The 25,626-nt window shown below is 37.8% G+C and overlaps 1 protein-coding gene across 1 annotated transcript in view; it reads left to right on the top strand.

Moving 5' to 3' along the window:
• The first annotated feature begins 17,550 nt into the window (after positions 1-17,550).
• SLC44A5 (solute carrier family 44 member 5) overlaps positions 17,551-25,626 on the top strand; it is a 55,446-nt gene continuing 47,370 nt past the window's right edge. The window contains exons 1-2 of the mRNA XM_009285308.1: positions 17,551-17,587; positions 23,003-23,051. Of these exons, the coding sequence (XP_009283583.1) occupies positions 17,551-17,587; positions 23,003-23,051 (86 nt within the window). The remainder of the gene's footprint in view (positions 17,588-23,002; positions 23,052-25,626) is intronic.

The following is a 25,626-nucleotide window of genomic DNA, read 5'->3' as shown; positions in this document are numbered from 1 at the left end:
AAGTCCTTAGTGGAAATTAAACACAGTGTTTCAAAATATTGTACCAGGTTCTTAGAGACAAGAACTGTTTTAATTCCAGGTTTATGCAATGCCTCATGCATTAGGACCTCCAACTTAATTTCAGTTTTGAGACCTTTCTATAATAATGTGTAACGGCTTAGTACAAAACAGAAATGTTGTCCAAAGAGGGTGGTAGCTGTTGTAACATTCTCATTTTACTGAAGCACTAGTTATAACTGTCAGTGATATTACATTAGTTTTAAAAACATGTTATTGTGTTTTTGTAACATCTGGTTTTTGCTTTGTACCCTTCTTTGAGCTGGTAAGCAGTCTGTATAATACCAATAAAACTAGAGTTTGGTGTTAATCACACAAAGTGGTAGTAAGCCCACCTCCATTTTAGACAATACCGGTTTTAAACACAAAAACTGAGCAAGTCTGTGATTAGTATTCCTCCTGAGAAAAGAATTTGCAGTCTGTTGGTGTGATATCACACAACCCTAATGAAGCCTGTGGGAGCTGGATGGAACAAATTAAGCAAGTCAGGACACAAATCTGATCTTAGCTAAACAGATTTAAAACTGTAGCAAGTCAGGTGAAGTTAGTGAGTTATTCTGGATTTATACCATTTTGTGTAGACTAGAATATAGCTGGTACTACTGTAAAATTAGAAATGGAATCAAATCCCTGAGTATGAAGGTCCTCTCAAACTTTTGATATCTCTCAAAACTTGGTCATGTGCTAGTTGAAACAAAAGTGTTAACATGCTAATAATGGAAATGAACAGTTGATAGAAAGAGTGGCAAAAGGTTGGAATGTGAAGAGGAATTCAGAAGCTTACATAACTGCATTTTTATTGGGATACTGATTCTGGAGTTGCTCAGAGGCAATTTTGTTTCAGTAGCCTCAGACTGTAGTAGACACCAAAAGATCTTGGTTTCAGGTTTGGACAAGCAATATTTATATTACAGGGCCTGCAGCATGGCATTTACCTTTTTTTGCAATAGGTGTTTCATTTCTGTCACCTTGACATCTGATTGGAAGTTTCTGTCAAAATTAAATATTAGGGGTCCTTAGATTTATTCTACCCACAAAAAACTGGTTTACTGCAAAAACTACAGAGTTTAATCTAATTAAAAGTTAATTAAATCTTGAAAAGTCTTCAAAGGCTTAGACCAGTCTTCAACTGCTTCAGTCGTCATCATCCCCCACCTTTTACAAACAAAAATCTACTTTCCTTTTCCTCTATGAGAGGTATGCCTCTCGCATAGATTTCAGCAGCAGGCATAGTGGGCATATGCGTGCTGAGACTTTGGTGCTATTCTTTCAGGTGCCACTCGCCTTTAGTGAAGCTTTTGCTTTATCTCTCCATTATATCTTCAGAAGTCTTGTTTCTAAAACAGAATTAAGTCTCTGTGCTGGTCTGACTACTCTCAGAATTCCCTCTCGTTATAACAGATCTTGCTGAACACCAGGATTCTTAAAACGTCATACACATTTATCACAACAGAGGGAGGAAAAAAAGTAGAGGTTCAGAAGATTATTGGAAATGTTCTCCTCAACCTTTAGACAGAAATGTAAACAAAACTGATTAAGTTTCATTGATAATTTCCATCTTTATTTCACTGAGGTATGCTATTGAATATTTGTTAAAGTCTTTGCACTTCCTTAAGGAACTTGTCTTTGGCCTATTGTTCGTGGAACTCAGCAAGAATTTCCCTGCTAGAATTAGGGTGATCCCAAAAGCTTTTGAAAATGAAACTAGAGAATAAACCATTGGCTTTAGAATAACAACTTTCAAATTCATAATGCTGAATTATACGCAGGAAAAGAATGTATATCAAAATGAGTAATTTTCTTCATCTAACATAAACAGTCCTTTTCTGACAGGTCCTTTTATTAATCTCTCTGCCAACATAGGGTTATTTCTACAGAATAGCTCTCTGTTTTCAAACTAGTTTCTGGTTACCTTACCTAATTTACAATATTGTTTGAATGTTGGTTTCATTCTTTACGGTTATTTTCTGTGATAGGCTGCCAAACAGAATGTCTCTTGACTGGCAAAATATCTTAGGGGACATGAAGAGTTGCTTTAGTTTTAATGGAGGATGGTACAGTGTAAAGGACACCAATTCAGAGGAGAGTAGACTAATGCTACTGCTCACTGAGATATTTAATTAGGGCTATGCATTCGAAGGTATAGCAAGCAAATTTAGTATTCAGTGGTCCCTTTATTTGATTGGTCTACATGTACCTTCTCAGGTAGCCTTTTGATTTCAGACCAGCTCTCTTCATTAAACAAGCTGTTATTAAAATGCACAAACACACTGTAATTTTCAGTTCTTTCATAATGTTTGTATTTTAAAGCAGTAATAGAATTTACAGCAATTCTGTTAGGATTTGCCCAAGTTCTACATACATGCTTAATTACAAAATGTCATAATCCAGCTGAAATCAGTTGCAAACTCCTGTTACTCTTGTTGGGAAGAGGAGCATGTCCAGATTTTTTAGTCTACATTTTTTACGCCATATAAAACTCTGTATGAGGGGGTTTTTTGTTTTGTTTTGTTTGGGGGGTTTTTTACTTAACCAACTGGACCTTCTAAAATGCTATCCTTATTAATATTCTTTATTATACTGCAGTGGTTTTCTTCTTTTCATGATGTGAAATGGACTGTTACAGGATAATTTTTTAAAATACTTTAGTATGACATTATACCCCACTGACATTTTGCAGCTTTGATGTAAATTGAAACAGGATATCCTGAAGGAAATGTATTCTTTAACAATCTATATAATCTCTTGTTCTTGTTCCCATGTCCTTCCCTGTATATTACTGATGGCCATCTTTGAAATTCATACTCCTGATTGAACTGGTATAATGATTGTTTCATTTGTAACATACAGGTAGTTGTAAAGATCACTAGAACTAGCAATTAAATTTTTAAGTAGTGAAATTTTCAGGAGTAAAATCTAAAGGTTCAGAAAAAATCTGTGAGTGGAAGCTGTGTTAACTGTTGAAAGAGCAAGATCTCCACATGATGTTTTTGATGAGATTAAACCAGTTAATGTCGTAGACTTGTAGTTACTTTCACTAGTGGCCTGATGAAATGCCTGAGTACCTTTTCTGTTTTTCCATCTCTCTCAACCAGTCTAATTAAAGGAATACCTCATCCTAAAAGTTATACATCTTTTAAATCTTTAGATCTCTGAGCTATAATACCACAACTACTGTGGCTTTTCAGAAGAGAGAAGATTGAATGAAAATGAAACTCAGGGGTTTTAAAAGCAGACATGGATCAGACACATAAAGACTAGAATATTGGTTGGGGGATATAATCTGGAACTGGACTAGCAGAACAGTTTGAATAAGCTATCTTTGCTTTACAGATTTCTGGTAATTAGACAAAGCAGAACAGCTGGCTAGTTAGAGTTGGGATGATGGAGCTGCATCCCTTGGAAAATGATACATTGTTTTTTAAGATTTTAAGTTTTAGTATTCTGGCAAATAATGAATTTTTCTAATGCTTTGATTCTGAATGTTTTCTTCAAGACAGCATTTTTTTTGCTAGCTTGATCCACGTCATCTTGAATGTGTGGAAAAATGGGTGGTACTAATTGGGAGTAAAATTAGAACAAAACAAATTCAAACAGTAATTCATTCAAGTGGCATCCTAAAGCAAAAGAGTGTGATTTGAATGGTTTGAGAACACCACCATAACTGAGACTAAATTACAGCCTGCTTAATATGAGATCTGTGAATACTAGATGTGTAAAACATTTTTATGTCTAAGGTTGAGCAGAATGAAAACCTGTCATCCAGGAGCAACCCTATTGCATCTATGGCACAGTAGAATGACAATAAAAATATGGTCAGGAAGAGAAGGGACAAGAATTTGGGATTCAGAATGGAGGATTATTTAAGGGCATGTGAACTAGGAAAATGAGGATTGAAGGACATACGGTACAGAAGGAAAAGGATTACAGGGCCTGGAACATTTGGAGGTCACAGATTACTGGAATATAAATTATGAATCCTTGCACGTGTTCTGCTTATACTTTAGCCAGAGGAATTCCATGGAGATCTGCCTACTACTAAGGGATTGCTGTCTTAATAGAACAGTCATTTCTGCTGAACTAGAAAGGAAGTGTGTAGTCTGCTAGCTAAGTATAGGTGATGCAAGTGTTATCATGCAATAACACATGGACACATGTCACCCTGGAGTGTTAAAATCTTACACTTCAGAGTTGCAGTGAAGAAAATCCTTCCAATTACAATTTTAAATCTATATATGTGTATGCTCACAGACACACATGGAAACAAATTGTAGGTAAAATACAATCATTGCAAAATTGCTAGTTAATAGTATTTTTTTAGCTTCTCCAGAGATTTGGAATATTTAGTGAGTGCTGATAATAACACATTTAATAGCATATTTATTTAATAACACAATTTAATAGCACATTTATACATAGTATAGTACAGATATAGTGTCTTTCTCCTCACTTTCCTTTTTTACAGAGATTAGTGGATTAACAGAATGCTAAGGAAAAAGTAGGGTATAAGCATGCACTGTGAAATCTTCCCTTCACACACTGACAGTTTAGTTTTGCAATACCTTTTGTTCGTATCAACCAGAGGCTCATCAGAATGAATACTACGGTGTGGTTGTTCACTGTAGGAGGCAAATTCAGGCTGCAGACCATGAAATTTATGTTGGTGTGCAATTCCCTCAAGGTCTTGAGAGGTTAGATTAATGTACTAGGGTAATGCATTCTGTAAGCTCAATTCTAATTTAAGCATGGTATCTAAAGGCCATGAAAAGACTGCTGGGACCTGCCCTGTCTGCAAGTAAATGTGTCCTGAGTGCATTCTATCAGTGTACCATTGGGAAAGACAGAGCAGAATTCTTCATGGCACCAGTAACAGAGTTACTAGCCACAGAAATCCGTCTTAATGCTATAAACTTCAATGTAGCAAAGCATGTTAGCAGCACCTTCATGCCTGAATGTTAGGCTTATGTGCTTTGCAGCATTTGTCAAGAATCGAAGACAGACTATACATCAGTACGCATTTTTGGTATCTGTGTACTAGCAACTGACTTCATACATGGCAGAGAAAAGTATAAGTAACCTGGGTGTTAACGTGTGCTACTATAAATACAGTTTTCATTGGGACATATAACAACAACAATAATAATTTATTAGTTATTGTTCATTATTATTATTATTATATTTCTTTAACTATACTTTTCAGCGCCATATACCCCTAATAGAAAAAAGCATTGCAGTGAATTCAGCAACAAAAATGTAATGCTAAAGGCTCAATTTTCAGGATTTAGTTTGCTTCTAATTCCTAGGATTTCACAGTCTTCACAGGATATTACAACTTTGTCCCGATAGTCTTTTATAAAAGCAGGAACTGTAGTTTCCAGTTATAATCTATGCAATTGTTAATGTTTACCAAATATAAGATACCGATTTATGGGAGTACATTGGACATTAAACTAGATACTAGCTTTTAGGCATCTGGGCCTAATATTAAGCATTTTAAGCTGAGAAAATAGTACCAGAAGTTCCAGTCAGCAAGTTCTTATAGCCATTATGATTTTATTGCTTACTGTCATTCTTAAAATGTTAAGGGACCTCTGCAGTGCATAAACCTGAGGCTGGGACTGTAAAATGTTCTTTTCTCTGTGACTTTTTGTAAGGAGGTGAAGCATGTTTTACTTCTGAGGCTGGGAAGGAATTTTCTGATCTTTCAGCAGAGTAAAACAAATCCTTATTTTTATGGCTTCCATCTTCTCTTATGTTTTTGCAGCTCTCTTAAAAAACTTTCTCAGTGTTGCTAAGATTAATACGTATTCTGAGAATCTCCCCAAATCATATTTTACCTCCTACTTTGGTCTGGTTTTGATTTGTCTTTGAGATTTTTCTTCTACGCAAGTGACTTGTCAGTCTGTTAAATATTCATGTGTTAAACAGTCACGTTAAATATTCACATCCACAGTGGGCTGTGATTATTTCTCCCCCCTCCCCCAGGAGCTGGAATACACTTTTCAAGTCATTTGTGTATAAAGTGTGAGTAGTAGTCTGGAGTTGCTACAAAGCCTGTAAGAGTACCTCTTCCCTCTTAGATAACAGTGAGGATCTGAACCAGCATTTACATTTGACAAACTGCCCAGCTTTTGGATCCTGAACATTCTTTTCTTAAGATGCTACTAAAGCCCATGCTAGCATTCCTATAATGGAGGCAGACGTTGGGCTGGGTTAGCATTGAGTAGCCTTTCTTTTGAACACCATGTTGTTTAGACTGTAGAAAGTGTTGTAGAAATGTTCCTACAGGTTTTACCTTTTGTAATCACCTCTTCACTAATTCCACATACCTTATGGCTGATCCACATCTAATGATTCTTATATATGGGTTTTACTCCTATAATCGTTTTCAGTCTAGACTGAGCATTCAGGACTGTTACTTATGCCATTGTGTCTGTGAATTTACATCCAGGATAATATTCTCAGCTGTTTTGCTTCTAAATTGATATACCAACAGCAATACAAAACATGTTCCTAATTGCATCACAAACTGGAAAATCTGCAAACCAGTTACGATAAACTGAGTCTTACACATTGAACACATCATGTATTCTGCTATTGACATGGAGGGGGGAATCTGAGCCAGCTCTGTGTGCTTTAGAAAGTAACTTGACACCTTCTTCTGCAGGAACAGGTCGTTTCATAGAAAGATGTTTCTCATAATGTACAGCGCTCTGTATAGAGGATTGGGCATGCATGGCTGCAGAATATCATTGCAAGTTAGCCTGTGTACAGGTTAAAGAGTCACCATATATCAGGTTTTTTCAGGTATCTAGCTAATGTGAAGTTTTTCAGACTTAATCCTTTTACATTCAAAATAATTCAAACAATTTTCAGATTACTATTCAAATCATATTTTTTTTTTATTGTAGCACCTAATAATTAGATATATGGATTAGATATATGGATATATTAGATATTATTTTCTGCGTCAGGGTAACAATATCTTATTAATTGTGTGTGTTGGAAATGCTGAGAAGTTCCTTTTAGGAACGAAAACCTTTAACTAATGTTGGATTACTTAATTATTAACAGTCTTACTACCTAGGAATAGAACCTGGCTCAATGGATGCAGACCAACTTGGTGTAACATTTTGTGCCTTTAGGGGTCTGTAGAGACAGAAAACATCAGTAGTCACAGTCCCCTTCTTTTGTCTTAAGAACACATTTGGCTTTGTTTAAACTCAAGCTTTTGGTTCCAGAGGATTTTTTATGAAGACAAAATAGAGAATATAGTGGAAGTCTGTTTTTTATTAATAAGTGGAAAAACCTGGAACAAAGGGTCACTTCTGACCATTTCTAAGCAACTGTAAGGGATTTATCTGCTCAAATAAATTCTTAAATTAAATCTGCCTGTGTTATCATTTTGTCAATATATTCACTGTTCCAGATACACAGAGCCATTGTTAACACCGGTAAGACTGCAGAGCACATCCTACAGTGAATGGCAGTAGTCTCAGAAATTAAGGCAAAGTAAATGAAAATGTGGCTGCCTATTAAAATACTGGATCTAATTAACATAATCTTACAAACTCCACTTGTAACTGCATATCTAATGGTTCAAAAACAACCATGGAGAGCTGGTGCTTTGTTCATTATACCAGACAGTGTGCTGTACATAGACTGCTTTCAGAAAAGGCAGGCATTCATAATAATGCATCTTATGTAGTGTTATATAGACATAAATTTTAACCTCTGTTAAAGCAGCAATAGTCGTGAGTCACCAGATCTCCATCTGAATAGTTTTCTTTATATCATTCTTTTTTCCTTTTTTTTTTTTTTTAAGAATATTTCTACAAGGTGTGTGTAGCTATACAGAGAACAGCCAGTGAATTAGCAACTGTCTAATGATAAGGCTTTTTAATCTTATCCATGAGTCACTCATTTTCTGGACAAATCTATTGTTTGCCTAACATTGTAATCAGTCTAAAGCATAACCAATTATTTTTGTATTCAAATATCATACCAGATACTAGGTAACCAAGTGCAAAAATTGGTCATGCAATTGGCAGTTAGACTTTCACACGAAACTGTGTGTGCATGGTTCAAAAAATGCCCTTTGTAAAGGGAAAATAAAACATTTTCTAGCTTTTGGAAATGCTTTAAATTATCAACATACTTGTGATACGTTAAATTGTCCAGAGTAATGTAGTGTAATTTACCAGATATTGCTCTGCATACACGATCTATCGGTATTTCAGCAATGTTTGGGTAAAACAACCCTTCAAATCATTGTGGAGGGTATTCTTTTAAGAGAAGATGTTTTACTAATGTTAAATACACTTGAATTTCTGATATGTTGTTCTTTGAGAAAAATTAATTAGTCACTCTTTATGTAATCATCCTGCTGTCAGGGCACGGTTTGCCTTGGGGAGCCAGGCAGTGAGCCCCATGACTCAGCTGGCAGGGCAGGGGCCTCGCGGGCCAGGGCCTGTCCCATGGCACCCAGGCAAGGCCAGCAGGGATGGCCTGGGGACCAGGAGCAAGCCCAGGCCATCAGCAAGCCTGCGGCGAGGAGGCAGGGCTGGCGTCAGGCCGGTAACATGGCTCGGCGGGTCAGGGTGAGGGCCAGGTCTGGTGGGGTGAGCAGGGTAAAACAATTCCATGATCTCGGGACAGGCCAGTAGTGACCAGAGGGTGCGAGGCTAGCCAGGTGGCTAGCGCATGGCTCACTGTCCGGGCGGCTCATGGTCTGGGCTGGGTGCCTGGCACAGGCATGGCTGTGATGCAGCAGGAGCTGTGGCTCAGGCCCAGGCTCCCACGGGAAGGGGGATCAGGCCTCTCTGCAGTGCTGCCCCGGAGCCTCTCTCCAGAGTCAGTGAATGGAGGGCAGCCCCCAGCTGCGCCGTGCTGAGGCCAGGCTGCCAAGCCTGGGGGCGAGGCAGAGAGTGCTTGCAGGGCCATGGCACCTGCACTGCTCTTAGTCATGTGTGGTCCAAAAAGCTATGCCTAAGGCATGGACCTGAATTAGGGCAGAAAATGTCTTGCCCTGTGTCCAGTTTTTTGGTCTCTTTTTAAGAAAAAGAATGGTTTTATTTCAGATATGAAATGCAGAGGTGGGGTGGGGGGAACCACAGAAAATGTGTTGCAACAGCTTGCCAGTAAAGATAATTAATACAATAATGACATCCAAAGACTTGTTAAGCAGACTGAGTAAAATTTTACTAATTCCCCAAGCTATGCAGGGAGATTTTCTGGATGTTTTTCTGTTTTCTCTTGTAAGCAGCTAATCATAGCTGGGTGCAGTTTCCAGGCCAGATTCTCACAGACTGGAGGGCTGAGGCTGGAGTTTCCAAAAGCCATGCATTAAATTACTAGAGACAATTTTTCCAGAGACTTTGTGCTACTTTGTAAGAATGTACTTTATAGATTTGTGCCCCTTTTCCCCCAGAATAAAGGACTGTGGGGGTGAATATTTGTATATTCTATTGAAAAACAAAGGCTGAGAGACAGTAGTTTGTTGAGTGAATCAGGATGTCTGGCTTGCAATTTTTAGAAATCATTGTAATTTCTTAATGTTATTCAAAGAAGCGGAACTTCATGTGTATACTTCTGTCAGTAGATTACACCAAGGAATACCCTCGTGTCACTTCTCTGGTTTTGAACTGACCGACATTACAAAGTTCTTACTCAAATGCTTCTACTCAAATAGAAGGGAAAACATAATTTGTAATGCTACTTCCAGTACTCTGTTTACATCTAAAAGAAATTTTGATTTTGCTAAATAAGTTGTAACTTGAAGGTACTGTATAAACTCTAATAGTTGTTTTCTAGTGGATACTTGTTAGTACAAAAAAAAAATAGTCAATAAGAGCCAATTTTAAATCACTATTTGATCTTAGTTCTTAAGGGAACGTCTGTGAAAATCTATGAATTGTCTCCATTTTGAAGTAATTAATCGCATAGGACCAAGCTTCCATCTCACAGAAAATTATAGTCATTATCAAAGGTCTGAGTCCACTAGAGTGCTAAATATTAGTGGAATAAATTTTGTTAGTCCTAAAAATGTATTGTAGAGGAGTATTAATAGTCCAATTTCCCCTTAACAATAAATTACAACTTGTTCTAGAGCTGAAGGTTATCTTGCTTATTTTGTGCCTTCCCTTTGATTTCAGTATTGGGCTCATTTAATTTGTAGTGATGGAGTTGTTGTTGTTGGCTGAAAAAACAGAAGATTCTTTTCAAATTCCTATGTTCACCTGCAGGAATACAGTTCCTCCTAAAAGTGGGGTCCTAGTTGTAAAAGTGAACTCACCTGTTGCTGAACGTGCTCAACAGGCACGTTGCCAGAGGGCTGCTGAAATGGAAGAGTAGTACACGTGTACTACACCAGGAACAGGGTAGTGCAACACCAGGAACGGAGTCTCCAAGACATGAAGAGCCAAAAAAGGGTGATAAAACTGAGGTAACCGTCTACAAAATTTGGATGTCTGAAATGTTGTTTTCAAGACACAAGCTGTATTTTAAAATGTTAAAAAAAAAAGGGGGGGGAGAAGAAGACAGGCTAGAACCTTATCTTACTCTTTTGCCTTCTGAGAACCGGATAAGTAATCATGACTGAAAAATTAAACATTAGTTACATTTGGGATTGTGGAACAGCATGAGACACATGATAGCTATGTACATTTTATGTTGGACATTTTAACAACATGTTACATTAGGATTTTTGATGTCTAATTTTCACAGAGAATGTTAGCTCACTAGACAAATTCAGCTAATCAAAACCAGGCAACCATTGGCCATTCTTAGTTTAAATCAGCAGCCATTAGAAAAGGCCTGGTATACAAAGGAGGACAGATCTTCAAAACTATGCGTTGCTGTTAAGGCTCTGGTTACTGCAGTTTCAAGATGGCTTTTGTGAATTAGACACTGGTTTATTCAGAAGGTTGTGGGTCTGACTGTCCCCTTGCTTGCAAAGTTATTGAATGCATTTGTACAAATAAAATAGTGGCAAATAGATGGTGTACACAAAGTCCAGAATAATCCAGCTTTTGTTTCCTCCACCTGACATTTTTGTATATGAAAAATGTGTATAATTGTACTTCCTTTCCCAGTAGAAACAGTGCAGTGGTTTAATTATTAATGGTAAATGCTGACGGATAATACCCTCCTTCTGAGGTTATGGAAGTGTTATTTTAATGTTATTTTAATGGTTTATAGAAATGGTATGGTATCTGCATGCAGCATTTTACAGCATAAGATAAACTAGAAAAGGTTGCAATGATATGTAATGGTATAAAGCATTTGGGGCTAGAGACTCAGCTAGGAGAAAAAATCATTAGCTAGCGTCTGTCGTCTTAGATCAACTGGAGTAAAGCAGCCTAGAAACGGAAACCTCTGGCATTTTCTGATCCTGGGTAGGAAGTATCTGTTATTTCAAAACATCACTTTTTCCATTTAAAGCATCACCAAAGACTGTATGTTGGATGCTTTTTTTCCCTAAAGCATGAGAGTATGTTTCAAGACCAAGCACCCTTCCTAGCTGGATTAATAAATAAAAATGTTGGGAAAGGGAGATATTTAACAAAACAGTTACATCAAACATAACTGTATGATAATAGCTTGCTTTTCTCTAGAGTTCACCCAGTCTTCTGGGCCCAATCTCACTTTGGCAAAATGTCTCATAGAATCGCAGAATAGTTGAGGTTGCAGAGAAGTACTCTTCCCACACACTTCGCTCCATTTCGGAAGCATCTTGGTAGCTGTGTCTTTGCTTGGAAATTCCACGGAACTTGTGGCTGCAATAGTCCCAGAACAAGAATATGAACTAGAAGCTGGGAGACAAAAGAACAGACATTATTTCATCTCTAAAGAAGAATTTGCAATGCACCTAATAAGCACATTGAAATGGAAGCGTTAATGAAGCTGAGTAGGTGATCCAAACTGCCGGCAAACTTATTGTTTGATGTTTAAAGAAATGTAAAACCTCCACTACCTATCAGTATTCTTGATCGCGTGGCAGAATTGCAGTTTAGTGATCAGTTAAGTTGTAGTATACTAACTGTATACATTTTCAATCCCTTTTCTGTGGGTAGTTGTTTGACAACTGGTATATTTCAAAATCTGCCTAATAGCCTATGTTAGCACTAGTATCAGAAGAATGTTAGGTGTGGACCTTTGAAATTTGATCATATCATGCTGGTCAAACAGATTTTGATGTTTTGTCTAATCTTAAGTGAACATGGACAAGATGTTCTGGCACCACCTCAGGAAAAAACATCGCACAATTCTTGGACAAACTGATAGTCAGCTGGGTGTATGATGTGTTGTCATTCACTGTCTTGTGGCTATGACATGGAGAACATCATGCTTCTTCAGATACATGACTAATTAGAACAATGCAATAACATTAATTTTACAGGTTTGAATTCTTAGAGCCTAATTTAGTGCTTGGTTTTCTTACCACGGTGGGAAAAAAGATCAGCCTTTTCCATTGGACTGTCACTGACCTCAGGATTCCCAGGCAATTCTCTTTACGGTATGTACATATGTAGCGCTTATGGCCTGGACTGCCTGGGAAGCAAAGGAGTCTGTGTGATGGGTAAAACTGCTGCAGAAGTACATAGTACTTTGGTCTTCTTGAAACCTCCTTAAACCCTTGTCTTTCACTGTGTTGTGTTTTGTCCCCCTCTTCTTTTATCATGGCCTTCAGTGAGACTTGTGGAGGCGATACTTGGTTTGTGAGCAGTGCTGAATGCCCTCAGCTCCACTGTAGTCAGTGGCAGTCATTTTTGAAACTTGGACTGAATGGGGGTGGAAAACTGTGACTTGCATGTGAAGATTTGTGTCCCTGCAACTGTGTAAAGAAAAGGACACTTATGTGATGAGGCTGTTTGTCTCATCTGCCACCTCCTTTTCCCTCTTCACCCCTCAATTTTTTGCAAGAGATGAGCCAGTATCAGTAGTGTAAAGGCAGTACTGGATTCAAATATCATTTGGATTTCAACATTTTGCCTAGTTCATGAGTGCGCCCTGTATGACCATTGCCTCCCTAGTTAGCCCCTTGAACATTCTGAGTGGTGGCTGTCCATGGACAAATAACCTGAGCATAGTGGTCAGCCAGTGATCACAATGTAGTTCCAGAACACCCATTGCATATGCTTTTGCCTTTCCAGAAAAACAGGGAATGTAGTGGAAAGCTGATGGAGAATTACAGGAGGAAAGGAATGTGTGGACATGGAAATGAATTGGAAGAATTGTGTGGGAGTGGTTAGAGAATGTAGAAGACAGCATTTCAACTAGTGTCATTTGTTCTGCTATTGAATGGCAACTTTTTTCCCCATGTGTTAATCTTTCTGAAAATTCCAGAGAGGGAATGAATTCACAGTAGTCTAATGCAGTAGCAAGTATATAGCACCATGAAGAGTTGTTCCCTTGGGTGTGTAGCTTATTGGAGAATTTATTGCACTGTACATTAATAAAAATTTGTCTGTTCTGATTGCTATTTGTTACTGCAGTTCCTGTTTTGTGAGTTGATCAAAAACCTGTTGCAAAATGTTTTGCTTCAAAATCTGGATGATTGTCATATGATAGAGAAAATGGTTTTTCATTACTGTTAATAACTTTCCTCTTTCATTACTATTACCAATGCAATCCAGGTTACCAGTTAGATCTTTTTGAAGTTTTGCATTGTGGGAATTTCTAATAAGATGAATGATAAGAGTACTTTTGGCATCTGGCAGAAAAAACCTAACTTCTGTTTAATAACATAATCAGAAATTTTTGGTTAAAACATTTAAAGGAAGGAAAAATGATTTTTGCATATTGGAAAGAAAGAACCTGCTGGTTTGGCTGTATGTTACATATTAAATATTGGAGTAGGGACAGGATTCTTGGTTGGTCCACTATGAGCTACCAGAATGTATGCATAACTGTGTTCTTTCTGACAGTAACTCTTACAGCTGCATGGAGTACCTTTCTGTTCATGCATAAGGGAATGTCTTCCAGCCTGCTGTTCTGCAGTGTGGGTCTGAATTTAGATCTCTTGCATCCTGAGTTGGAGCAGTCTATTTGTTTAGTAGGAGACAGGCACCATCATCTCTCTGGCATCTGTGTTTTTAAAGAAAGAATGCCTTGTTTGTTTTTTTGATAGAAACTCCAGGGAGGGATGCAGGGCTGTGAATTTTGCCCAGAATTAGGTACCCAAGTACCTGTAGAGAACTGAGCTGAAGATGCACTTATTTATTCAGTGTTTTTCTACTGGCAAGTTAATCATCCCCTGCCTCAGCGTGCTGGATGCCGCTTTCCTGTTTTGATAGACTTCTATTTCGCTGCTGTTAGATGGCCTAAGTGACATAGAGCTGTGAATTCCACTGTAAGAACCCAGAGTCCCTCTTTAGCCCTGACTTTAATCACCTAATGTTGCCATTTCTTAAGTTATTTTATTGTCCCCAACAGCTTCTACTTGTACCATTTTGTTCAACCTAAATTAATGTTTCAAATGCAAAGGCAAATATTTAACTTAGGTTTTGGGTATTTACTTTATTAATTTATAATGCTCGTGGTACTGGAGCTCATATGCATGTGTGGACACATGAAGAAAAAACCAAGGGGATCTCTCCTGGCATGCAAGGTTTCCAGCAAACATGTCATACATAATCTAGCCCGTGATTTAATATAGGATCAAGACATTAAAACTCTAGTACAATTATTTAATGCAGTGATATTGCTCACTCACATTTCAATGTGTGGCATCCATTCACTGAGACTTCTATGCTGAATTTTCAACTTTTAAAAGATGAACACATTTAATTGTTCTTCTGGAAAAAAAAAATCTGTCTGCATGAATGGCTAATAGGAAGTAAAAAAAAACCAAACAAACTCACAACCCAACGTCAGAAAAGGTTGTCGTGTTTGGGATTTAAAAGTGGAATTTGGGGTGAGTTGTATTCATCCAGCTTTTCTGGATGAAGGAGCAACAAACAGAAAGACTTGTACTGTCACAATAAAAGATATTTCAAAGGCAGCTACCATTTAGTATGATTTATTACACAAGAAAGGAATCATAAGTATGCTTTTATTATAATTAAAATTTATGTGTGTACCAGTGTGTGATCTCATAACAAACAAGTTATACCTGAATCTTTCAAAGGGGAAAAAAACCCTGTATGCCTGTAAACCAGGTACAAGACTTACTGGAAGAGCTGTTTTTATACTAATGTCAACGTTTTGACTTAATAGACTGCTTCTACACATTTGTGTCCTACAGTAATAACGTATTATTTTATATTGCTAGGATCATTAGGCTGTTTCTGTATAAGGAACATTACATGTGACTTACAATGTAGCTTAAGATTGCCTAAAAAAAAAAATCTTTAAGTAAAACTAAATTGTCTTCTACTAAACAGTAGTACGTCTCAAACTTTTATTTGGATTCTTTGCAAAATTAGACTGTAAACCTTGCAAAGATTAGGCTTTCATATATGCTCAAGAAGTTTCTGCTTCTGAAAGGGATAGGGGAATTGTGCAAGAACTTGTGTTATTTTTTTTTCCTACTCCTACCCGGAATAGAAGGGCAGAAGCATCAAAATCTTCATATGATTTTTTAGAGAAACATCAACTGGGATGAATCTCATTCAGTCCTAATACATCCTGAGCATTTATTAAGAGCCTAATTTGTTGGCTTGTGCACCTGTATCTTTGAGCATTTAATTAGCAGATTGTGTACACTTGCCCTAAAGGAGGCATTACTATTGCCGACGCATATTATAAGAATACTTTTAATTACTTGAACATACCTATTTACTCCAGTAGAGGGAAGCAGCATATATACATACAACTCTAACGCCTTTCTAATAAAAATACTATTCTCTTAAAAAGCAACACCTGTTCTAGCCACAGGCACATGTAATTGTTGACCAAACACCAAGGAAGAAACCTGAAGAAACTGAGTTATTAAAGTAGAAATAGCATTTTATTAGAGTTGGGTAATATATTGCTGGCCAAATGCCATGTTAGTTAGTGTACATCTGTGTTTAGCACTGTGTGTTGAGGGCCTTCTGTTACTGTACTATAATGAGAGTTATTGAAGCAGCCTTTGACAGAAGTGCAAACTTGAGTAGGAGCATAGTAGAACCATAGTCACTTGGCTTCTCTGCTTTTCTTTTTTTTTGTATTTGCCTAAGGATAGCAGGAAGTCTTGGGAGGTAATTAAGTATGAGAGTTCAGTCAATGGTTAATATTTTACAAAAGATCAATCTACATCCTCATCATATTATTTCTACCTTAGTTTACTGGTACTGGTTATACTATCTATCTCATTCAGCAAACATTAGAACATTGCTGTTAAGTTCTGTAATAACAAAATGGGCTGTGACTTCATATCACAGGCATCATTTGTGAACTATGAGATCATTCTTCTTTGTCATTGTGTACTACACAGTGACAGGGTTGACTTAAAAACATTAGTTTTGTTGTTCCTGCATGTAGTTCAGCCCTGTCTGTAAAGTTATTGTAGGAATGCATATACAAGTGTATGTGTTTCTCATTACAGAATTCTACAATTTGTGTTTTAATCATATTCCACAGAGAATCAAAATTTCATACTGGTCAGGATCACCACACGGGGATTCTGTTCCTTTGTGGCTAAAAGGAGAGGTTGCTAGCTTTTTTTTTTTTTTAAAATGGCTTCAGGCTTTTGGATTCACACACTAACTACAATGCCTTGTACTTCCTTTCACTATATAGGCATTACAGTATCTAAACTAACAATGCTAAGACTTTCTAGCGCTAACTCTTCTGTTCTGCACTTTTGTGCTATGGAGAAATAAGACATGTACATTTTATTAAGAAAATAATTTAGTAAGTTATGACTACTTCTACAGATAAATGTTCCACTTCACAAGAATGAAAATTTGATATACAGCAGACAGTCTACCTTTTAGACCTAAACATGTCAGAGTAAATCTTGTTTTTCCTACTTGCATGACGTGTACTTTGGGGGACCTAGTCACGTGTATAAAGGAAGAAAGATCTGGCCAGCTGTGACATGTAAAGACTATCTTCTCTCACAGTAGCACAGGCTACAAAAGCACAATAACTACTGACAATGTGATACCTTATCCTCAGTTAGCAAATCATCAGTAGTTTTTTGGTTGTATTGACTTCCATAAGATTATTTTACAAATGGTATTCAGGTGCAGACATTTCCCTTTCTGCTTAAACATTGTAGGTTAATACCAGCTGATAAGAGTCATTCCTCTTCATTCATACTATCAGACTGGCTTGGAGTAGGTGGGCAAGGCACTGAGTGATATCTTTCTATTCACAGAAAGGCCTGCCTACTTTGTGAATTTCCATTCTGATTGGAGAAGTCCGTGACACTCAGCTTTATTTTAAAATCTATTTAAATAGTATTTTTGTGTATCTGTGCTTGCTGGGGAAAGTGTGCTAGCAACACAGGAGTCCACAGTTAATATCTCACACAGCTTGCTAAAGTGATCCAGGTACAGTAACATGGATAGCGATGAAGAAAACTACTATGGAAAACACGGTAATTTACCTGCTTTCTTTCATAAGCACCTGATCTAAATCTCATTTATTTCAACTGGGTTATTTCAGTTGACTTTAATGTGCTTGGATCCAGCCCCAAATGATTTTCTATAACTTCTTCAATTATTAGCAATATCCTAATTTTTTTCCAGCATGACATTTGCAAGTTTATTTAAATTGCAGATCAAAGGTAAACTTTATATATATATATAGTCAATTTTTATTTTAGATAAGTAATTTGGATTTGTTGTTTTAAAATTATTACAGTAATAAAATGCAACAATTAAATTCATATGCTGTTTGGAGTCAGAATTGGTAAATGAACTATCCTGTGAAATATTTCTTGTAGTGATATTATAATTCAACATACAAAGGTTTTCTATTATAAAGCAGCCTGTGAACTAGATCTCTCTCATCTGCAAAGAGTGAATATCATCTCAGTTTTTAATCCTAGCAAAAAAATGACAGTCATTATCCCACACTGCTGCTTCTTCCTTATGCCTACCAAACTCCTGAAGCTTGGAATTTGCTTTCAAAATATGTTTGGGCTTTTATAGCTAAGGAAGTATTTTGCTTTTACCAGGAGCTAAGTAAATACTAATAACATAAATAATTCCCACCTCACCCCCAAAGAATCTTCTCAGTTTTTAAAGAATGGTAGTAATTAAATAGGGAATTTGGTACCTAATTTGGAAAAATGAGAATGAAACAAACAGCATTTTTCTTTTTTCTGTTGTTCCATGAAACTACGATCACAGTTGCTGTGTCATATGTTTTGGTAAGGAATATTCCAGTAATGCTACAGACTACTTCTGTCAGTGAATTTTAGTGTATTTTTGACTGAGAATATAGTTATCTTTTCCTATGTAAACTGCCATATTCTGTAATGGATTTATATCAAGAGCTAAGTGACAGAGGAAGACAGTTTGAGCAGTGTTGCACTGCACTGTGTGCCATGATAAGCGTACTGACTGCTGGCAGTGAGGAACAGTTCTTGGAAGAAGTTTGCAGTACTGCAATAATTTTACTGCTGTTAATGACTGTTACTATCTCACAGCATCCCTCTGCTTGCCTGATGGAGATGAAGGTCTCCATTTGTATCAGAGCTCGTTTTCTGGAGTGCTTTGTCTGTTTTTATTTTCTTGTCTATTAATTAGTGGGTATTAGTTTTTATTGTAGCAGTATTGTGGAGTTCACCTACTACACTTGAATATGCTCCATAAATACATGTATCTTTTGACATGCATTTTCTTTGTTCCATTTCAGAAGCACACAGGTATGACATAAATAACAAAACTTGAGCTGTTTACAATGATGGACACTCTCTTAATAATGATCTTATTATGGAAAGGAGGATGCTTGTGGAAACACATTACATCTTCCCCAACTGGTTACATTATAAAACCATTATGCTTAATGGAGACGTTCTGGAAGCTCAGGAGATTGCCCCTGTCAACAGGCTTTCTCAGTGCAACACAGACTGACTGGAGAAACATCTACAAGCAAAATATAAGTGTGTGGCTTCCCTGCTGAAAGTCTATTGTGTTTTTGAAAATCTAGCTTGTTGCCATACCAAGGAGATCAGAAATCAATCCTTTCTATCTGGAAAGTGAACAATGCATAACGTGTGAGAAAAGATAAATACGAACAACATCGTTAAAATACATTTGGGGTGCGCTAGGTCTTAGCTGGCTGTAACCAGACAATTACAGCAATGGGCTAGATGGACTTCAAGAGATCCATTTGGCTGTCTTCGTGCTGAGACATGGCACATTTTCCTATTCCCTACCCAACAGGTATTTGTCTAATCCATTCTTAAAAGCTTAGGGTGAGGAAAATTCAGAAGTATGCTTGGAAAGCCTGTTCCAGTGTATGTGTTCCAGCCCATGTGTTCTGAAAGGTTTCCTAATGCCTAATCTAAACCATCTTTGCTGTAAATGAAGTTAGCTTCTTTCTCTGATAGCGGAAGCTGAGAACAACTGATCACTATTGTTTTTATATGGTATTTGAAGACCGTTGTTTTGTGCTCCTTCCCTTAATCACAGTCATTGAAGTTTGCATTCATTTACAGCTTTTTGTAAACCTCTTAGTGTCTTCTTTTTAATCAGTCCTTCTACTCTCTCCAGGTTTTTTTGTATCTTCTGAAATTCTAGTGCCATGATCTAGAAATAGTTTTTCAGCTGAGGCCTTACATGTCCCAAGCACAAGGAACAGTGACTTCACCAGTCGTACTCACACTTCTTGAATGAGTTGTGCTTTTTTTTTGCAAAGACATTGCTTTGCTGACTCATTCTCTGTTCGTAGTCTGCCATAATCCTTTAGGGTTCTTCTCATCAGTGTTGTTGAAAGCAATTATTCTCTATGGATTTGTGAATAGTGTTTGTCTTTATAACTTTTGTCAATTTATGAAAATCACTTTGAATTGTTAAATTGTTTATCAAAATCCCTTTGATTCTGTCTCCAGAAGTATTTTAACACTTGTCACCTGCACAGTTTCAAAGCGTACATTCTACTTCATTGTTCAAATTGTTAAGGAAAATACTGAATACCTTTGGAGAGCAGGTTCCTCCAGTAGTGAGATTGAGCTAGCTACTAACTTTCAAGAGTGAGAACTTGGGGTCTTAATGGATGATTCAGTGAAAGTGTTTGCCCCCAAAAGCAAGTAGACTGTAAGAAAGAATTATTAGCAATGGTCTGAGATCAAATAGAAAAAGTTATTATATGATTGTATATATCACAGCCAATATTTGTGGTGAATATCCTGTGCAGTTCTGGCCCTTCCTCTTCCAGTGATATATAGTAGCACTGAAAAAGGTACAGAAAAGGAATATAAGCATGACCAAAAGTGTGGAATGGCTTATGTACGAGAAACAATTGAACAGACTAGGACTCTTGAAGGTAGACAAGTGAAGAGGAATATAATAACCTGTAAAATTATTAGTAGCATGCCATGCTGCCATACAGGTATGAGCTGACTGATGGCAAGCTTAAAACAGACAAAAGCAGGTAGTACTTCAATGTTTCATTAACCTGTAGTACTCCGTGATGTAGGGCATTGCAGATTGTTAAAGTGTATGCAAGTTAAATAGAGATTTATGAAATGAATGAGAAAGACATTCACCTACAACTATTAAATACAAAGTCAGTACCTTTGGTTCAGAAAAGTGCAGTTGCAAATCTCTGTAATCTCAATTTTAGGGAAATACCACTATGTTTGCCTTGATTTTGCATTTCTCCTCAGGTATTCACTATGGCCCCTTGTTAGATACAGGGTATGGGTTCAATGGATCTTTCTTGTGATCTGGCGTGGCTGTTCTTACATGCTAAATTTGGGTCCGGTATGAGCAATGAACAAAGGCTCGCTTCGGTATTCCTTATGGCCAGAACTTGTCAATGGGGAGTAACGTTACAGACTCTGAATTGTTCTGGAGATAAATTATTTTGTAGAAGTACTTATTCTGTAGAAATTGCTGTACAAAAATGTTCTTCAAAATACAGGTTTTGGCCCAGCATTAGGTATTGTATATGGTACGCTCTCTTTCTGGACCATAGCGGGTTCCCGTAGTACCTGTGTATCAGCATAACTTCTATCTTCCACTCCCCAGCATTACTGTCACACATCACTCCTTCAAAGTTTTAGCTTTCCCAAGTTTTACCTTTTGTTTTAGGAGCTTGGTAAGGTGGACCTGAACACCTCAGATGAAGGGCAAATAGAATTTTATTATCTGCTGTGTTTATTGTACTGGTCGGTGTGTATTTTGATAAGGTTTTTCTGATATAAACCAAGAACAAAGTCTGGCATTTAGTTAATAAGTAAATTCTGCTTTTGAGAAGTTGCTGAATTCTTCTCTAATTGAAGAAAATAAGTACTTTTTCTGTGGGCAGGGGAAAGCTTAGGCTGGTAACACCCTTTAATATCAGGTATATTCAGAAGAGGACATCCGTAAGAAGGCAGTGAGAAAGCACTCTGAAACAGTAATTTGTAGTGCAGCGTTGACATTTGAATGAAGTAATTTTTCATTGCACGAAGTTTGGTTCAGTAAATCTCCATAATTACCGAACTTAAAAAAAATCGCATAAAGCTGAATAGCTAGCTTCAAAAGGAAGAATCCAAATCCTGGTCTGTTGAATGAGGGACTGCTTCTTTCTCTTCATACAGTAGCTTGAAACTTGAAAATTTAAATTCTACCATAAATTTTTGTTACTCTTTCCCAAGTGAAATCATACTGTAATTCATCTTATTCAAGTCCACATTTGAAGCACAGATTGGTGGGTTAGTATTTGGCAGTTTCTTAATAGTTTGCTTATGTGTAGAGTGAATCAATTGGAACTATGCTAACCACAATAGCCACGTGAAAAAAATAGAATCATAGAATCATAGAATCATTGAGGTTGGAAAGGACCTCTAAGATCATCGAGTCCAACCGTCAACCCAACACCACCATGCCCACTAAACCATGTCCCTAAGCGCCTCATCTACACGTCTTAAATGTATCACGTTTGACTCCTTCCATCTGTAAACTCTGGCCAGATGTTACTGCTTGTTTCTACGAGGGACCTGACTTGACCTTCTAGTCATTCTGAGATTCGTATAAAGCAACAACCACGTTCAGGGATGTATGCATAACTATAACTTTCAAACCTGCTCTGCTTCCTACACTGGGATACGTGGTGGGTGCATCTACTTGAGAGTTAGAGAAGATGCATGAAACACGTGCTCTTCTGCCTGCTTTGCAACGTTGTACGTCATCTCTGGCTTTGGAGAAGCTAGTGCAGTTACACTGCCTGTGCAGGGTTGCGTAGAGCAAGGTCAGCACTGAATTTCTGCAGTCTCCAGCCGTGCTTTTTCATCTGATAAGCCCAATGCAAAAAGGGCAAACCTGCAACTCTGTGTCTATAAAGTCCTGTAACCACAGCAGTGGGAAATAAGAATAAGTCTGCAAGATTGTAAGTGTAACATTAAGTACAGACATGACTCCAAACTGTTCTTTTAGAGAAAAATCAGAAGGGCGTAGCCTGTAGCTCCAGAGAGGTAGGTTCACTCACTTGCTGCCAAACACCCTTAGCATGTGACTGTGAGATGTAATCCTTATCTCTCAAATATCAGCAACTTTCTACTGTGAACACTGTGCATAGGTGTAGTGATAGGATGTACATTAAAGGTAATTTATTGTGTGGTAAATGAGAGGCCCTCAAAGTTTTTAAGCTAGAAGAAAAAAGCTTTGATCTCATCTACAAAAACTAGGTAATTGTATTGGTGAATTACTGATATTGCCTGCATGAAATGATTTTAACAGAACTGATTAAACAGGAATAGATGGAAGACGTTCTTCAAAGACTGCTGTTAACACCCCCCTCTCTATAGATTCTATTTTAAATAAGGGCATATTTTTATACTGTTTTATTTTAAATGCAGGTGAACCAAGGAAATTTGACCCAAAGTTCAGAGGACCTATTCATAACAGGTAAATATCTTAACTCATTCTATTTAATTCTTTTGGTTTTGCAGTGAACAGGGGATAAAAAACTTTGTTAACAAAACTTGTGATTTGATTCTGCAATACTTTTAAATCTAGAAGACAATCCTTACCACCCTTGAGGAAGTATGATTACTGGGGAATATTTAACTGTGTGCTCTTAAGTTCTTTCAATTTGAATGCCAATTCTGTATGCCTCATATTGTCTAGTACCTGCTGTCTTACCTTGCGCTGATACAAGTAGGACCATTTGAGGTGTTGTAATGTTCTGGGGTGCCACGGCCATGTGATGCAGTCTGTCTTGTTTCCATACAGCACAGGACTGGAACCCTGGCACACTCTATTCTTCAGTTTGCAGCTGGTTTTCCTGCTCCCACAGTCACCACATCAAGGGATTTATTTAGTTCTCTCCAGAGTATGGCCTGGGTTGTACAAATGGGCCACATTGGTACTGTGTCTGGCCAGCAGGGTAAATCCCTGGCAGAAAATAGGTAGTGCTTGAACAGTAACAGCAGTAAAGTACTGTCAGTGATGTGGCTGGCTGCTGGAGTGACTCAGCCCCGAAACCCTTACTTGAGTGAACAGTTTTTACATGCGTGAAAAGTGTCTCTGAAGTGAGTGAGACTACCTATGGCACTGTGGACTGCAGAGTTGGATCCTAAAATGTTGCAATTTAATGGTACTTTTGAGCAGTCTATTACTGTACCTTTCCCTCATGTGCACAAGGGGTGGTGAAACTCTGGTGATGGTATGCCAGGAGGACTTCTCTTGTTTTTACTGCTACTGTGTGATACAGTTAGTAAAAACTGTTTTTGCATTGTGGCTTGCTGTTACATCTGTGTAGTTGCTGTGACAGCTTCTGCAATTCCAGGTATGTATGTGCTATTCTAATTGTACATTCCACAGCAGCTTCTTAAAAACACAGCCAAATGAATACAATGCAACACTATTATAGCACATACATTCAGTGCATTTTATAATGCTTTAGTGAGATAGTATTGTTGGGAACAATATAAAAGATCAGTTCCCTAAACATTAAGGGTATGGCTTCATTGTACAGTAGACCATAAGGCAACGATAGCTTCATTGATGCTTATTGAGCATACTTTGCAATGAGGTGCACTTTGATTTAGATTCAACCTACCCTTTCTGCAAGATACCCAAATGACTTGCCTGACCTTTTGGGGTCATCAGTGTAGCACTGTGCAGTACACTGTAGACGTGCCCTTGAAGTAGTTTAAGATTATTATTAATTTTTTTTAAAGACAATGAATGAACTGGGGTTTTTTAATTCATTTTTCCAATTACTAAGATTAAATGATTAAGAAACCACAGTCTTTCAAGCAAATAAAGACTATGTAGTTCCTATGAACAAAATGCCTTCTCAGAAGATACTCCAAAGAGTTCAACAGGAGGAAATGGGCACCTCCCCTGAATTTGTTTCTGACTTTGGGGCTTCCCACTTTTCTGTAGGAGAAGAGATACTAGAAAGCTGAAAGCATACATTTTTGTCCAGACAAATGAGTGCTAGTAATGAATATGTGGGTGGGGCCAGAGCTGTTTGTATGCCTTGCCATAACTGGCATAACTCTGTGTACAGTGTGGGTGGGTGAAACACCTATCTTTGCTTTCTGCTGATAAAATAAGTTGTCCTGCTCTTGATTTCATTTTCAGTTTTCACTGGTCAGGGAAGAAGTTTGTCTTCATTTCTGAAAAATGGAGAGGATGGGCTTCTAGGGAGATAGGCTGCAAATTGTACATATCTGCATGGAAAGGTACAGAGACAGCTGGAAAAGGTCACATCCCATCATCGTGACTGCTGAAGCTGATGCATTTTTGGAGGTGCTGTAGAGTAGAAATGATGTTTTGAAGTTGTTGAGCACCAAGCTATCCCCCAAACCACTAAAAGCCTGAAAAACTGAGAAACAGAAAGCCAAGTCTTAACAATGGTCTATTAATGTCTATTAAAGAATGGATTACTCCCACACTTTTGTCGGATGGATCCTTTGCAAGGAGATTCAGTTATCTGAACTTTCTCTTTTTTTTTAATAGAATAGAGCTGTTGCCAGTGGTTAAAGTGTTGAACAGTGGTGGGTAAAAGAAGTGTTCAACAAGGCAATGTGTATAATGCTTTGCTCGTACCATCATTCTCAAGGGGGTTGTGTGTGGAGTTTGGTATATTTCATGCAAACAGAGTTCCGTATTGGGACCGGTACTGTTTAATATCTTCATCAATGACATAGACAGTGGGATCGAGCGCACCCTCAGCAAGTTTGCAGATGACACCAAGCTGAGTGGTGCAGTTGACACGCCAGAGGGACGGGATGCCATCCAGAGGGACCTGGACAAGCTCGAGAAGTGGGCCTGAGTGAGCCTCATGAGGTTGAACAAGGCCAAGTGCAAGGTCCTGCACCTGGGTCGGGGCAATCCCTGGTATCAATACAGGCTGGGGGATGAAGGGATTGAGAGCAGCCCTGCTGAGAAGGACTTGGGGGTACTGGTGGATGAAAAGCTGGACATGAGCCGGCAATGTGCGCTCGCAGCCCAGAAGGCCAATCGTATC

This window comes from Aptenodytes forsteri, unplaced genomic scaffold, assembly GCF_000699145.1.
Source record: "Aptenodytes forsteri isolate BGI_AS27 unplaced genomic scaffold, ASM69914v1 Scaffold104, whole genome shotgun sequence".
NCBI lineage: Eukaryota > Metazoa > Chordata > Aves > Sphenisciformes > Spheniscidae > Aptenodytes > Aptenodytes forsteri.
Note: the sequence above shows the minus strand (reverse complement) of the source record. Positions and strands in the feature narration are given on the sequence as shown.